At 56.4% G+C, this 16,608-nt stretch overlaps 1 protein-coding gene across 2 annotated transcripts in view; it reads left to right on the forward strand.

The window, feature by feature from the left end:
* The window catches only part of CREB3L1 (cAMP responsive element binding protein 3 like 1), a 37,098-nt gene extending 20,743 nt beyond the window's left edge, over positions 1 to 16,355 (forward strand). For both annotated transcript variants that reach the window (XM_086341371.1, XM_086341370.1), the window contains exons 2-12: positions 657 to 885; positions 4,042 to 4,226; positions 6,260 to 6,338; positions 8,777 to 8,934; positions 9,567 to 9,716; positions 9,956 to 10,014; positions 10,331 to 10,399; positions 12,254 to 12,353; positions 13,254 to 13,380; positions 15,161 to 15,428; positions 15,604 to 16,355. In XM_086341371.1, coding sequence (XP_086197497.1) covers positions 657 to 885; positions 4,042 to 4,226; positions 6,260 to 6,338; positions 8,777 to 8,934; positions 9,567 to 9,716; positions 9,956 to 10,014; positions 10,331 to 10,399; positions 12,254 to 12,353; positions 13,254 to 13,380; positions 15,161 to 15,428; positions 15,604 to 15,640 — 1,461 coding nt within the window. In that variant the 3' untranslated portion in view covers positions 15,641 to 16,355. The remainder of the gene's footprint in view (positions 1 to 656; positions 886 to 4,041; positions 4,227 to 6,259; positions 6,339 to 8,776; positions 8,935 to 9,566; positions 9,717 to 9,955; positions 10,015 to 10,330; positions 10,400 to 12,253; positions 12,354 to 13,253; positions 13,381 to 15,160; positions 15,429 to 15,603) is intronic.
* The last annotated feature ends 253 nt before the right edge of the window (positions 16,356 to 16,608 follow it).

Below are 16,608 nucleotides of genomic sequence, written 5' to 3' on the forward strand. Positions count from 1 at the left end.
GATGCAAGGACTGGGATCATGAAATCAGTTGCTGAAAATATTTAACTCTCTAAAGACCTGTGTCACTCATTTTTCTGGAGCGTAGAGTGCCTGACTCTCCTCCCTGAACTCCCGTCAGGGCGTGTCAAAGGTCAACAGCTGCAGTAGCACAGCGTTCAATCTCCACAGATGGTGGTTTAGTTGCTCTAGTTGCTTTAGTTGCTTCAGTCATGTCCAAGTCTGTGCGACCCCATAGACGGCAGCCCACCAGGCTCCCCCGTCCCTGGGATTCTCCAGGCAAGAACACTGGAGTGGGTTGCCATTTCCTTCTCCAATGCATGAAAGTGAAAAGGGAAAGGGAAGTCGCTCAGTCGTGTCCAACTCTTAGCGACCCCATGGACTACAGCCTACCAGGCTTCTCCGTCCATGGGATTTTCCAAGCAAGAGTACTGGAGTGGGGTGCCATTGCCTTCTCCATTGGTTGCTCAGTCATGTCCAACTCTTGGTGACCCTATGGACTGCAGCCCACCAGGCTCCTCTGCCCATGGGATTTTCCAAGCGAGAATCCTGGAGTGGGTGGCCAGATGGCAAATAGCCTTGGTAAGCGCCCTTTTGTTGTTGACACAGGGACCACGGTGGATAAGCTGACCCCCTCTTCCCCCCTCTTCCTCCCCTAGCACTTCCCCGAGCACCTGGACCACTTTGCAGAGAACATGGAGGACTTCTCCAACGACCTGTTCAGCAGTTTCTTTGATGACCCTGTGCTGGACGAGAAGAGCCCTCTCCTGGACATGGAACTGGACTCCCCCACGCCGGGCATCCAGGCCGAGCACAGCTACTCCCTGAGCGGTGACTCGGCGCCTCAGAGCCCCGTCGTGCCCATCAAGATGGAAGACACCACCCAAGGTAAGAAGGGGTGGCAGGGCCCAGGACCCCAGACCCAGAAAAGCCACTCACAGCCACCTCTCAAGGGAGACCGTCCTCCATGTTTCAGCTCTTCCTCAGGTCCAACCCAGAAGGGCCCTTGTCAAGAGGCTCTTCCACTGACTTGATGTGCAAAGGGGCAGGTCCCAGACCAGCAGCATCACCTGGGAACTCGTTGGAAAGGCGGGTTCTCGGGTCCCACCCAAACCTGCCAGATCAGAAACCCTGTGGGGAGGGTCCAGGCTTCCAGGTGATACCGACTGATGCTTAGGTCTGAGAACCAGTCTTAGATGAAACAGCTGAGGGGCTGGGGTGGGGAGGATTAAACAGTACATATGAACAAGTTACCAAGACTCTAGAACCTTACCACCTCCTCCCACTGTGCAGTCCTCTGAGACGTTACCTGGGAGAGCCACCCGCACCCCACCTACTTCTACTCCGGAAGGCGGAGTTCCCTAAAGCTCTCCTCTGCCCACCTCTTCCCCTGTTATGCAAAGGACCCTTTGAGTCTTTCCTCTCAGGCGATCAACATTCGAGAACGCCAGCCTGCGCCCTCCCTAGAAATGGTCTCTTGGGGTGTTTCCTCAGATACAGGTGGTGCTGGCTCCTTCCTGTTTGGCTGGGTGATCCTGGACTCAGCCTTTATAAGCCTCAGTTTCTTCATCTCAAATGGGAATAACAGTAAATGTTTCGATAGCACTGTCCAGTCTACAAAGTGCCTTCCTGTTAATTATTTCGTTTATTTCTCACAACTCACAGGTGAGGTCAGAGTCACTTTAATCATACTCCCTATTTGTCTGGTAAGGGAAATGAGACTTCGGGAAAGCTGAGTTGTTTTGGTCACGCACATAGTAAAATGCAGAGCAGGGACCTGGGAGCAAGCAGGCCCCCTGGTTCTAAACCTCATACCCTTGCCACCACCACACTTGCCAGCCTTAAGGGGCAGTAAGGGGTACTGGCTTTGGTGTGCATCCCAGTGCCTCTACCAGCTACTGTGTGACCTTGAACAAGTTGCTTAACTTCTCTGAATCTCAATTATCAAACGAAGACATAAATAGCTTGAGAATTCTGGCTCATATATATATATATATATGGAAGTGAAAGTGATAGTCACTCAGCCATGTTCCAGACTTTGTGGACTGTAGCCCGCCAGGCTCCTCTGTCATGGAATTCTCCAGGCAAGAATACTGGAGTGGGTTGCTGTTCCCTTCTCCTGGAGATCTTCTGGACCCAGAGATCGAACCCAGGTCTCTCGCGTCGCAGGTGAATTCTTTACTGTCTGAGCCACTAGGGATGTCCCTATATAAATATATTTATGTGTGTGTATCTATATATACATTTGTTGTTATTTAGTCTCTAAGTGTTTCTGACTCTTTGCAACCCCATGGACTGCAGCACACCAGGCTTCCCTGTCCTTCACTATCTCCGTATGAATAATTTGTGGCTATTTCATTGTGTATATAAAGTCCTATTAAGACAATAGTGGCTAGAACCATGAACAGGGTTCCCTTCCCTTCAGAGGACAATGGTCTTAAGTGGAGTTTTTAAATTTTCTCATCTATTAAGTGGACAGAAGAGCAGTGCTGGCCCCCAGAGTTGATGGCAGGAATACACAAATTCATATGCATCGAGAGCTGGGAATCGGTCCCAGTGCACGATGTGTGAGCTGCTTCTGAGGGTCTTTGAGATTGCCCAAGGGCAGAGACAGGCCCTTATACCCTGCCCCATCCCCCCGCTTGAGGGCAGGGACACCTGCTGGGGCTTTAAGAGGCTCCAGGGCTCGTGGCTGTGGAGGTTCCAGCAGTGTCCCTACATGCCCTGACCTCAGCCCTGCCATCTGGAGGTCACCTCAATGGGGCGGCGGACCCCAGCCTGGGGAAGGGCAGCATGTGGGGTGCACCGCTTCCCAGCCGGGCAACTCCTCGCCACCCCAAGCCTATTTTTAGAGCAATTTGTCTGTGGGTCCTTTGCAGGGGGCAGCTTCCCGGAGGCCGGCAGGCTGGCCCTGTAATTTGGGAAGATTGTGGGTGTTCCTGGAGCCCAGGGGCGGGGGCCCTCAGGCTCCCTGCAGGGTGGGGCCTGGCCTCAGAGGTGGGATCAGGCGGCTGCTGACCCTTCTCCCCACCCATAACAGGCCTCAGAGCCTCTGGTCCCTCTAGCCCCTCCGTGCTGGCTCCTCAGACCTCAGCCTCACCCGAGCCAGGTGCCGGGCCACCAGCAGCAGAGCTGACTTGGAGAGGAGGACTGTAGGCACCCCTCAGGAAAGGGGGTGACGCCTTGCAGCCCTGTGGTCCATGTGAGGCCAGGAGGCCCACGAGGTGGGCAGGAGGTGGGCGCTGCCCTGGGAAGCCTGAGCATCACCCACTGTCCCATCCAGGCACCAGACGGCCGTGGAGCCTTCCTTCTTACCTTGCCTCCAGTATATTCTTCTCCACCCCTGCTGCCACTGCCTAAGCACATGCCTCGTTTCCTGTCTCCGGAAACAGCCTCCTGAGGGTCTCACCGCCTCTATCTCGCCTGCGGTCAGTCCAGTCTGCACACTGAGGCAGAGTGATCTTTTTTAACCTCACAACCCCGAGTGTGCTTAAAATCCTTCAGTGTCTCCTCGTTACCTTTAGGACAAAGTCACAGCTCTGAGTCCAGCCTCCAAGGCCAACCCATCCCTGCTGGCCCCTCTGACTCCGTCTTTGTGTTCTAACCGTGCTAAACTGCTCGTGACTCTCTCCAGACCCCCAGCACCTAGCATGGCACTCATTAGATGTTTGCTGAATAAATGTAATCATATTCACAGTGGCTGCTGTTTGTTGAACATTTACTTCTTGACCAGTACTTTTACAGGTGAGGAAGCTAAGGCTCGGAGAGGTTAAGCACCTTGCCTAAGGTCACACAGCCAGGCGGGAGGGGTCTGTTGTCCAAGCCCACTCTGTAAACTGCTGAGTGAAGAAGAGGCCTCTATCTGTTCTGGGCCAGCCCACTCTGCCCTTCCACCTCAGCAGCGCCGCCCCCCATGCCCTTCCCTTCCTGCTTCCTCGTGTACCCTAACATCCCTCCACGGCCCTGTCCAGCAAGGGGCCAGGAGGGGGGCCGAGCCCTCTGCTCTGGGAGTCGCCTGAGCCTGGGTCCTGCCCCCTTCCCTAGATGTGGAACATGGAGCGTGGGTGCTGGGGCACAAACTGTGCTCAGTCATGGTGAAGCAGGAACAGAGCCCGGAGCTGCCCGTGGACCCTCTGGCCGCCTCCTCGGCCATGGCCGCCGCCGCTGCCATGGCCACCACCCCGCTGCTGGGCCTCAGCCCCCTGACCAGGCTGCCCGTCCCCCACCAGGTGAGCCTGGGGTCTGTTTACAGGGGCTGAGGGCGGGAGAGGGGGGGTGGATCTCTGCAGGAAGGGCCATCTGAAACCCTGGGCACCCTGGGGCTCTGAGCAGGGAGCAGTGTGGCCCTGTCTCTGCCCCCACCTTGGGCCACCCTTTCACCAACCTAGAACAGACTCAGACCACGGGGGCCCTCACTGTGTGCGGAAGAAGACGAAGGCACCCAGGCAGGGCTGGGCATTGGGGACCCCACCCAGGGTCTCAGGGTAGGAGACAGCCCAGGCCACATAATTTTCTCAGTGTCCGGATTTTTAAAAACGAAGAAACACCTAAATGGAAATATAAAAATTATACCCTATTTCCATTGTTTATATTCATGAGATGAATATGTTTAACCTACACGCGCAGGCCGGCCCTCCCCCCATGAATGTCTAGATACCATCGCTCAGCTATAGAACCAAAGCGGACCTCTGAAGACCCTTCTGGGGCCGTGAGGCCCAGACTCCCGGCGCCTGGGAGAGGCCCTGCCTGGTCCCAGCTCTGCTCCCACTTGTGCTGTGGGCACGGTGCCTTCCTTCTTCATTCCTCAGCTTCCTTCTCTGTAAAATGGGAGCTTGAACTATGGCTAACGGGCTCCTACTCTTGCGTCTAAAACACGAGTTGTTGTTTAGTTGCTACGTTGTGTCCGACTCTTTGTGACTAGCCCACCAGGCTCCTCTGTCCATGGGATTTCCCAGGCAAGAATACCGGAGTGGGTTGTCATTTCTTTCTCCAGGGGATCTTCCCCACCCAGGGATGCGAACCCGCATCTCCTGCATTGGCAGGAGCATCCTTTACCACTGAGTCACCGGGAAGCTCTTGGAATCCCTTGAGTCGGGGCTTGGCTGGCACTGCCCCCTGCTGGCCACATGGCTCACCTGCTCAAAACGCACGTGACCCAAGGGTTTCCCAGGTGGCAGCAGCGGTAGAGCCTGCCTGACAGTGCCAGAGATGTAAGAGACACGGGTTTGATCCCTGAGTCGGGAAGATCCACCGGAGGAGGAAATGGCAACCCACTCCACTTCAGCATTCTTGCCTGGAGAATCCCATGGACGCGAGAGAGCCTGGGGTCGCAAAGAGTCAGACACGACTGAAGCGACTTAGCCTGCACACCGAGGCAAGAAAGGGCAATCCTTCCTCCTCCACCAGGGACTGGAGGGTTCAGGGCTGGCTGCAGACGGAGAGGATCTTTGGGGACCATCTTCAGGGCTGGCTCTGTGACTCCTGAGGCCTCCGCAGAGCAGGAAGGGAAGACAGGATGGCCGTGGAGCCAAGGTCATGGAAGTTAGGCGCTGGGCTCAGGGGAGCCACGTCCTCTCCCCAGGTCTTCTGGTCTGTGTCTCGCCACCGCACCTCTGACACAGACTACACTCTGGACGCCCTCTGTGCGCACCGTTTCCGGATCTAGCCAGGCTCTGTCTGGGCGCTGTGCTTTCGCAGATGCTTTTTCCTCGACGTGGAGTGCCTTTCCCCTCACCCACATCCTGCCCCACCCTGTATCTGGAATACTGCTGTTTCTACTTCAGGACTCAGATTTCAGCTGCTCAGGGACGCTTGGGGACCTTTCTATAATGCCTCCTTCGTCGGCGTTGTGATTACCGTTCAGGGAATCTGGCAGTGTATCTGGCAGTGTAATCTGCCAGACATTACATTATGTGGGTCTCATGGCAACCCACATACCCAGGCCTGCATGGTGTTCACAGTCGGTGTAGGGTCACCCCCTACGAAAAAGACAGTCCTGGCCTCAGAGGCCACAGGAAGCCCTTCTTCCCTGAACTCGGGAGCTAAACGATGCTCCTTGGCCACCACTCTCTTCCCTGAGGCCTGACTTGCCTTCTGCTTGAGGCATAAGAACCTGCCTCTGCTCTCTCTGGGATATGCCTGGAACCCTGAGCCCAGCTACTTTCTTAATGCAGTAGGGCAGACGCCCCCAGGCTCAGGGAGGGCGGGAAGTTGGTGGGGACAGGCCCCCGGAGCAGCTGACGGAGCCCTGCCTCTTCCTCAGGCCCCAGGAGAGATGACTCAGCTGCCAGTGATCAAAGCCGAGCCCCAGGAGGTGCACCAGTTCCTCAAAGTGACACCAGGTGGGTGTGTCTGGAGAGGGGCTCTTCGTCTCCAGTCTTGGACAGACCGCATTCCTTACCCCTCGGTTCAGCCCCTGTCTCCCTCGACACGTCCCTTTTCTCCCCATAACAGCCTCTCCTCCCTTTTGTGCCCGTTCCCTGCCTCTCCAGGCCCTTCCTGCTCATTCTACAGCTGTTGTCACTGTTATCACCAGTTTCTCATCCTGTTTTCCAGTTTCCCCTCCCATCATTCACTAACTGAGGTCCTCTCCATAGCCATCAGCTCATCCATCCATTCATCCATTTACTCATTTATCTGTCCATCTGTCCATTCTTCCAGCTATCCATTCATCCACCCATCCAACAAGAGTACATTGGGCCTCTCCTAGTTCCAGGAACTGGGGATGCACAGAGAGAAAACAGTCATTGTACCCAAGGAGCTCACACAGTAGTGAGGGTCACAGACAAACCACTAATTATACGGTTGTGTTGTGGGTTAAAGATGACAGATCCCAGGAAACACCTCCCCAGACCTGACAGGAGAGGACAGAGGGAGCTTCTTGGGTTGAGCAGGAGAGAGGACTAACTTAATCTTTCCAGTCCCACCGCATTCATTCATCCAACACTGACTAAGCATCAACTGTGTATCAGGCCCTGGACGAACCACCACAAGGTTTAGGAAGATGAATAAGGCCCAAGTTTCACCCTCAAGTTACTCACAACAGCCTCTGAGAGAAGACAGAATTAACTGGAGGTAGAAAGGGACCATCCCATGGATGGAGGACCCTGGTGGGCTGCAGTCCATGGGGTCACTAGGAGTTGGACATGACTGAGCGACTTCAATTTCACTTTTCACTTTCATGCATTGGAGAAGGAAATGGCAAGCCACTCCAGTGTTCTTGCCTGGAGAATCCCAGGGACGGGGGAACCTGGTGGGCTGCCGTCTATGGGGTCGCACAGAGTTGGACACGACTGAAGCGACTTAGCAGCAGCAGCAGCAGCAGCAGAAAGGGACCAGTGTGAAAACACCTTACATCATAAAGCATGGTCGCATCCATTAGCCCATTGCATCCTCCCAGCTCCATACAGGGAGTCATTTCACCCCCAGTTCAACAGGGAAGTGAGGCTGGGAGACGTTAAGTAAACATGAATATAGGTCACACTGTTGTGGGGTACAACAGTCAGGACTTGAACTCGGGTCTGACTCCAAGTTCAGTGGTCTTTACAGTACGGCATCCACGAGAGGCAGATGAGAGCTAAAGAAGACAGAGGGGACTCCTGTAGAGGCAATGGGGGGCAGAGCCCAGAAGCACGCAGTGGTTCCTCCTCCCAATCTCAGCCCAGCTCTGCGGTGCAGTGAGCTCCAGATTCCCGCATGTGCATGCGCGTGTGCTCAGCTGTGTCTGACTCTGTGCAACCCCAGGGACTGCAGCCTTCCAGGCTCTTGGTCGTCTGGGCTCAGCGCAGGCTTCTTCCTGATGCTGCGGCCAAGAGAGGCAGCAGGGAGGGCGTGCTGGGGAGAGCAGTGCTCTTGGCGCGTCTGCTGAAAGCTCAGTGCCTGCTGCCCTGTTACCCTGAGGTGGGAAATGGACACCCTGGTGTTAAATGGAAAGAAAGGGACAGAGGCTGTCGTTTGCCCTGTCTGATCCCCATGGGTATCGCTGTGGGCAGACTCCAGACATCTCCTGGGGTTGCCAAGTTGGAGGCTCACAGACCCTGAGCCCTATGAAGTCAGGGTTTAGTCACTAAGCTGTGTCCGACTCTTGCAACCCCAGGGACTGTAGCCCGCTAGGCTCCTCTGTCCGTGGGATTTCCCAGGCAAGAATAGTGGAGTGGGTTGCCATTTCCTTTTCCAGGGGATCTTCCCGACCCAGGGATCAAACCTGGATCTCCTTCATCGCTGGCAGTCTCCTGCATTGCAGGTGGATTCTTTACTGTCTGAGCCACCAGGGAGAGGAGCCCCGAGAATCCAGCCTCTGTGTTATCCCTGCCAAGTGTTAGTGTTAGTCGCCCAATCATTTCCAACTCTGCGACCCCATCCATGGACTATACCAGGCTCCTCTGTCCGTGGAATTCTCCAGTAAAGAACACTGGAGTGGGTAGCCATTCCCTTCTCCAAGGGATCTTCCCAACCCAAGGATGGAACCCAGGTCTCCTGCATTGTAGGGGGATTCGTTATCGTCTGAGCCACCAGGGAATTCCCACCAAGAATCGGGTTTAAAGGAGCTGGGCTTGGTGGAGTCAGAGAGGGCATGGCCCTCAGATACTGTCTTCTGGGATGTCAACTCTACTTTCTGACATACTAGGGTCTGGGGGGAGGGGGGTCCTGACGTTATAGGGGTCAAGGCCCGAGCAGTCTGCCCAGATGCCTTCGGACCGACTTAGGCCCACGCTGTGCCGAACTCTGTCTGCCCAGAGCTGGGGCGCCCGGCTAACCTGGTTTCTCCTGCTCCCCACAGAGGACCTGCTGCAGATGCCTCCGACGCCCCCCAGCAGCCACGGCAGCGACAGCGACGGCTCCCAGAGTCCCCGCTCTCTGCCCCCTTCCAGCCCAATCCGGCCCATGGCCCGCTCCTCCACGGCCATCTCCACCTCTCCGCTCCTCACCGCCCCTCACGTAAGCAGCTGGGGCCAGAGGAACCCAGTGTCTGGGGGGAGCCCTAAGCCTGATCCCCACCCGCATCAGAACACAGGAGGTGCCTGCCCCGCAGATGGGAGTGAAGATTTTTTAATTGTGCTTGGGGATGAATAGGAAACGGGAAAAGTCCAAGAGGCCTGCTGAGCCCACTGGCAGCCAAGCTGGGCCTACAACTTGACATTCCTGACCTCCAGGGGGATAGCTCAGGCTGCCTCCAGGGAGCACTGTTTGCAGAGCAAAGTTCAGGAGGCCCAGAAGCCCTGGGATGGGTGGGGGACCCCTCAGGTCTAGAGGTGGTAGGTGTCCGAGGTGGGTGCTGTTCAGGGGGCCCTGGACAAGTAAGCTCTGAGGCTGTGGATTCCACAATGGGATCTAGGGACCAGCCCTTCCCAACACTATATTGAGGGCCTAACATGCCAGGCTGCCAACAACATCCTCAGAACTTGTGACATGTTACTGGATTTAATTCAGATCCGCCCCTTTTTCAGATGAGGAAACTGAGGTTCAGTGAGCTGGGTGCCTTGCCCAGGTCGTGCTGAGGGTAAATGGCCAAGCTCAGATTTGAATGCAGGGCTGTCTGGTTCCTAACTAGTATGTCCCCCTTGCCGCAGAAATTACAGGGGACGTCGGGGCCGCTGCTCCTGACGGAGGAGGAGAAGCGCACCCTGGTTGCTGAGGGCTATCCCATCCCCACCAAACTCCCCCTCACAAAAGCCGAGGAGAAGGCCTTGAAGAGGGTCCGGAGGAAGATCAAGAACAAGGTAAATCTCGAGGCAGACCCTGGCCCTGCCCTGGGGCTTCCTGGGGGGTGGGGGCGGGGCTCTGCTTCCCTGGCCATGCCAGTCCTGAAACTGGGGAGCCCAGGAACTGGATACGTGGCTTGGTAATTCCGTGAGGGACAGGGAAGCCTGGCCTACTGCGGTCCACGGCGTCACGGAGAGTCGGACACAGCATGGTGACTGAACAATAACAACTCCCGTTTGGGGGCTTTCCCCTCTAGATCTCGGCCCAGGAGAGCCGCCGTAAGAAGAAGGAATACGTGGAGTGTCTAGAAAAGAAGTAAGAGGCCTGGGGCGGGAGGACAGTCCGAGTGGCCTGGGCTCCGCTCCCCAACCTGGCTTCCTCTCCCACCCTCTCGGGGGCGGTGGGGGAGTGGCATGGGGAGTAGGATGCTGGTGGGCAGCGCAAAGCGGGCAGCAGAGAGACTTCCTTGGTGGTCTAGTGGTTACGACTCTGTGCTCCCAGTGCAAGGGGCACAGGTTCAAATCCTGGTCGGGGACTAAGATTCAGCATGCCACACCCCACGTGACCCCAAAGTGGGGGGGAAGCCAGGTCTGGGGGCTGGCGCTGAGCCTGTGCCTGCTTGGCCCCCCAGGGTGGAGACATTTACATCTGAGAACAACGAACTGTGGAAGAAGGTGGAAACGCTGGAGAATGCCAACAGGTGGGTGGTGCCGCCTGCGTGCCCCCTGGCCCCTGCCCTTCTGCAGCCAGTGGCTGGCTCTGGCATAGCTCTGGGAAGCAGGAGAGAGGAGAGGCCACTGAGCTCAGAGTAATGCAAATCCCAGAAGCAGGGGCCCTGCAGCCTGGGACCCTCAGTTTCCCTTCCTCCTTTATCCACTCAGAACTCTAAATACTGGACACGGCTGGCGAGATGCTTAAGTGAGGTAATACAAACCAGCAGCAGCCCCTGGGCACTTGTTAGAAATGCTTCGTGCTCGGGCCTCCTGCCAGCCCTGTTGAATCTGGGGAAGGTTCCACAACCTATGTGTTAACAAGCCCTCCTAAGGTGATTCTGAGGCACCCTGAAGTCAGACCACCGGTGTACATGGTGTGCATGCTTACTACTCAGAGTGAGTTTCTCAGACCAGCACATCAGCATCAGCTAGGGGCTTGCAGAAGTGCAGAATCTCGGGCCTCTCCCCACACTTAACTTGAATCAGAATCTGCATTTCAGCAACACACTTAAGTCATTCACGTGCACGACTAAGTTTGAGAAACAGTCTGGAGCCCACACAGGGCCTGGCATGCGGTGGCCACAGAAAGTCACAACTCCGGGTGCTGTCTTTGTGATCCTGGGAAAACTGTCATGCATCTCTGGGCCCCAGTTTCTCTGTCGACATGGAGACGATGGAAGTGGTATCTCCCCGGATTCATGTGACAATGTGATAAGACCTAGCAAGAAAAGGGCCAGCACTCTCCTTGGCGTTTGAGAATGCTCCCTTCGTGTTAACTTTCCTTCTCTTTTTTCTTGCTGTTATTCTGAATTCTTGTTAGTGACCAGTCATGAGCCCACAGTAGGTCTTTAATAATTGTTCGCTGGGAGTAATTAAAACAGCACCCTGTTCTGTTGAGCAGGTGCTCAACAGAAGGCTCTTTCCTTCTTTCCTTCCTTCTCCCCCAGCTTCTCCAGCGGGATCCAGCCACTCCCCTGACTGACCTGGAGAATGCCCCTCTGACTCAGGGAAGAGGGGAGGGAGCCTTCGCCCCTCACCCGCTTCCTCTGGCCCAGATTCCTCTCTGGTCCCAAATAGGGCCAGGCCCTTGGAGCTATTTCGCCACCTGCTGTACATTCTGGGAACTGCAACCCCATGGACCAGCTGGGCGGGAGGGAAGAGATGGTTCAACATTTGTTCACCAAGGGTGGGCGGAGTCCTTGCTGGGGAGGACCCAGTCCCTGCCCTCAGGGAGCCCCCACAGTTAGCGAAGGAGACTGACGTCGTTGTTCAGTCGCTCATTCGTGTCTGACTCTTTGCGACCCCGTGGTATGACATACAAATTTGTGAATGAACGAAGTGTTACACGTGCTGTGACAAAATTAACAAAAATGGTAGCTTCCCCCCTCCTCCCCCCCGCCCGCACACTCACTCCTCACCATGTACCAGGCCGCTGCCAGACACGTCCTTCTTAGCAGCTCAGGGTAGAAGGAGGGAAGGTCGGTTTAGCTGCGGCTGCTGCGGGGTTAAAGAAAAAGAAAGTGACCTCAGCCCAGGTGGGCTAGGCCCGCCTCCAGTCTCCGCTTTGGCCAGAAGAAGCCTCACGGGGCTCCTCTGAGCTCCCACAGGGTGACCCCGCTATTCAGCGTGAAGCGGGTGCCAGGTGCCCCGGCCACGCCACAGAGGAGCCAAGCAGGAAGTGACCTTTTCTGCCTTGAGTGAAGCGGGCACCTGGTGTGGAAGCCAAGTCTAGAGCCAGCCCAGGTGCCCCCACCTGCACCCACACCCAGGGAGAGCTCCAGGAGGCAGAGATACCTGCCTGCTGGGTCAGAGCCGCTGGGTGACCGCTGTGCCCCCCTCAGGACTCTGCTCCAGCAGCTGCAGAAACTCCAGACTCTGGTCACCAGCAAGATCTCCAGACCTTACAAGATGGCAGCCACCCAGACCGGGACCTGCCTCATGGTAGGTCACTGTTCCTTCCCCACAGATCCGCAAGAGGCCCGCTCTGCCCCCAGGCCGGCTTTCCGGGGCCTGGGGGGTGGTGTGCAGAGCATTCAGTGCACTGGCTCCAGCAGACCCCCGCCTCTCTCCCCAAAGCCCATGGAACCTTCCAAAACATGACCTTCCCTGACCAGTTCTGACACGGTGTGGATGGTAGTGACTCACACGAACGCTGCTAGGGGATGACAGGCCAAGCGCAGTGAGGAGGCAGCCTCTGAGGATCCAGTGAGGGGATGGGCCTGGGGCGATGCGGGGAAATATGGACCTGTCTCTCTCTACATGCCTGGTGGGATGTCCAGGCTGTGGCCACAGCCTCTGCTTGCTCCTTTTCCACGTCCCCTGTAGCTGTACAGCCTGTGGCCTCTGGGTTAATCACTGTCCTCGGGCCCTCTAAGATCCTCAAGCTGTCAGGATCAGGTGGCAAAGCCGGAGTAGAGGCAGGTGTTAGTTTGGGCTCTGTGACTCTTAGCTCCCGGTGCTGGCCAGTCTTCCTGGGAGTCCTGCTGGGAATCTAGTGTGAAGATATGTCCCCGTCCCTTGCCCCAGCCTCAGTCTCCTCCAGCACCTACCCCTTCCTTCCTTTCCTGATTCCTTTCCACCCCAGAGGTGATAGCCACACTGGCCAACTCCCTCTCTTTTCTAGTGCTGCCTGGGGTGGCCCCTCTCCAATGGGCTGAGATGGCCTGACAGCCTCCACCTTCTTCTCCCGCACATGGCTCTGGGAGCAGATTTCCTGAAAAAATGATGAGCCTTTGGCCCCCAGTGGCTCATGGAGGGGGGAGGGGGGAGGGGCTTGGGGGTGGCCAGGGCTGCCGCCATCCCCTGGCCCAGCTCTGCCCACCACACTCTCTCCACTGCCAGGTGGCAGCCTTGTGCTTTGTCCTGGTGCTGGGCTCCCTCGTGCCCTGCCTCCCTGAGTTCTCCTCTGGCTCCCAGACTGTGAAGGAAGACCCGATGGCCACTGACAGCGTCTACGCCGCCAGTCAGAGTGAGTGCCCCAAGCAGGGCTGACCTCCCCCTACACCAGCCCCAACTTCTGGGCAGAAGACAGACGCAAGTGAGGAGCCAGGTCTGGGGCTGACACCGTCTCATTCTACCTTCCCATTTTGCAGATGGGGAAACTGAGGCCTCTCCCAAGGGTCTATGATTTGTTTGATGTTAGTTCTAGAATTAGAACTACAAGGCAGAGCCCCTGATTCCCAACCCACCCAGGAGTGGCTTGGCCAGGGGAGGAGGTTTAGGGAATAACAGGAATGTTCCCACCCTAGCCCCATGTATTATGGCGCCGGTTGGTAGGGCGCATCTGCTAAGCCACCATCAATATTTTACAACCGGGATAGCGAGTGAGTTTCAGCTCCAGGGCCATTTTCCATAAGATGTTAGTGGCTGCATGAAGCACTGCTAAGAAGGACTCTGAGGCCCCATTCAGGATCAACAGGAAGGTGTGGCAAGATCCACTGGTAATGTCTGTCCCGGGCAGAAGTGTGGGAGTGGTGGTGTGGACTCAGCTAGTTACCACCCCCTGGGGCTTGTGAGGACTGTTAGGAACATGGAGTTTCCCAGTCAGTCATATCTGCCACTCGCTAAGTGCGTGACCTCGGGCATGCGTCTGAAGCATGCTAAATTTTAATCTCTTATCTCGAAAATGGGAGTTACCAGTTCCATGCTTATTGAGCATGTTTGCTGTGAAGACGAAATGGCATGGTGCACGAAGGCTCTCGGTACAGTTCCTAGTACACTGCAGGCTCTACTAAACGAGAGCAGCAGTCGCTCCCTTTTGATGCGCTCACAAGAGGAGAGAAAAGACACAACACGAAGTGGCAAGGGGAGAACCGGCCCCGGGGGCAGCGAAGAATAGGGTGGATTTCCGGAGACAGAGGATACTTCAGACAGACCTCCAGAGGAACTTCCAGACGGTCCCTCATGGCCTCCTGGAGCGTGTCATCCAGCAGGGCAGGAGGAGGAAAAGGAAACAGATGGGAGGTCGGAGGGAGCGAGGAGCTGGGGGGAGTGAGTTTCACGAAGGAGGGATGCTGCAGGGAAAATGAGTTGGGCCTGCAGGCCCTTGAGGGGAGGGAGCGGCCGTGGGGTCAGGGCCCTGAGAGTGAGGAGGGTGCCGGCGGCTCCTGGAGTCAGGTGGGCCAGGGTCTGCAGCTCAGCTACAGTGCATCGTCCTTAGACTGGGACAACGTCCCTGACAACCTGGAGCCTCAATGGCCTGTTTTGTGAAATAGACCTAAAAATATCTCATTCTAAGAGTTTCTGTTAATGATTTGATATAGGTTAAAGGATGCCGACAGTGTCTGATAGGCATAGTAGATATCCAACAAATGTGTTTTCTCTTTTCCTCATCTCCCTGAGGGGTAAACTGGGGCCTCAAATGGGGAAAAGGTTTATTCAAGGTCTCACAGGAAGGGAGTGGTTCAGTAGGATGAAAACCCAGCTCTCAGATGCCCCAGCCCAGTGCCCTCTGCTTAGGGAGCACTAACTTGCTCTGAGTGCTGTTTCAGTTACTCTGTTATCTCATTTAAACCTCGCATCGACAGGAGGTTGGCCCCTAGTATCCTGTTTTACAGATGAGCAAGCTCAGAAAGGTGAAAGCAAAGGCATGGCTTGCCTGCAGTCACACAGCTGGGCATCATTTGAGCTGGATTCAGATCCAGGCCTGAAAGAGTCCAGGGCCCAGGTCCTTGACCACTGGGCCCTGAATGCGGCCTAGACGGGGAGGGAGCCTTGGCACCATGGCTCACCCTGAGCTCCTTCTCCAGTGCCCTCCCGGAGCCTCCTGTTCTACGACGAGGGAGCAGGCTCGTGGGAGGATGGCCGCAGTGCCCTGCTGCCTGTGGAGCCCCCCGATGGCTGGGAGATCAAGCCCGGGGGGCCGGTGGAGCAGCGACCCCAGGACCACCTGCAACATGACCACCTGGACAGCACCCACGAGACGAGCAAGTACCTGAGTGAGGCCTGGCCAAAGGACGTCGGTGGGAACATCACGGGTCCTGACTTCTCCCACCCTAAGGAGTGGTTCCATGAGAGGTGGGTGGGTGGCCCCTTCCCTTCCTGGGGCCCCAGACTCCGCCCAGCCCTGGTCCCCATGTTGTCAGCCACACCCTCCCACGGCCCCATCCCTCCCAAGTCCAAACCCAGCTTGCAGACGGGCGAGAGGGTCCTTCCCGGACAGAGTCATCCCTAACTTCTCTTCTCTCTCCAGGGATCTGGGTCCCAACACCACCGTCAAGCTCTCCTAGGCCGTGCCAAGACCCAGGACACAGGGCGTACCCTCTGGTACTCAGAAGAGGGGTCGTCCTGCTCACCAACCCGGATCCGGCTCATACCCCTGCCCCCTGGGGTCCCCTCCCAGGAGAAAGGGTTCCGCTCCCCATCCCCCACCAGCCCCTCTTTGCCCCAGATCTTGACTGGGGCCCCCCTCCCCCCACATTTGGACTGTTCCCTTGGGCCAACCACTCTGTTCTCACCCCCTCCCTCCCACAACCATCCGTCCTTCTCAGATAAACCACTCACTGGGTTACCCACCTCCTTTCTCATAATGACCAAGAGGACCACTGCCTCCCTGCCCCACCCCGACCACATACACACACAGACACATCAACAGACCGACCCACTAAGCCCCGCCCCGCCCCCCCTCACTGTACAGAGACCAAGAACAGAAATTGTTTGTAAATAATGAGCCTTATTTTTTATTATTGCCAGTCCCTAAGATATTGTATTTTACAAGTCTCCCTCCTACCTTCAACCCTCCCTAGTTTTGTATTTTATGAAGTTAGTGCGGGCTTCGCTGCTCCCTGGCCCAGGAGAGAGGGTCCGCCCCAACCCCTCACCTGGCCTCCCCCTCTGCCGCTGCCCAAGCCGCTGGGCCTTTTTAATTGCCAAACTGCTTCACCCATCAGCTCAGCACATGCTTTAAGAAGGCAAAAGTAAAAAAAAAAAATGATGCAGCATCAATCCCTGACTTTGTGCTTTTCTTCACGGTAGGGGTCGTGGTCGGGGGCGGGGGGGGGGGGGCACTGAAGATGAAGGAATAAGAAGGTAAGTTTATCTGGGGGCTTCCCAGGTGGCGCTAGTGTGAAGAACCCACCTGCCAACGCAGGAGACATAAGAGATGCCGGTTCGACCCCTGGATCGGGAAGATTCCCTGGAGGATGGATGGCTACTCACTCCAGTGTTCATGCCTAGAGAATCCCATGGATAGAGGAGC

The sequence above is a fragment of the Bos grunniens genome, chromosome 15 (genome assembly GCF_055505025.1).
Source record: "Bos grunniens cultivar Pamir isolate PY7600 chromosome 15, Bosgru_T2T1.0, whole genome shotgun sequence".
Classification (NCBI taxonomy): Eukaryota; Metazoa; Chordata; class Mammalia; order Artiodactyla; family Bovidae; genus Bos; species Bos grunniens.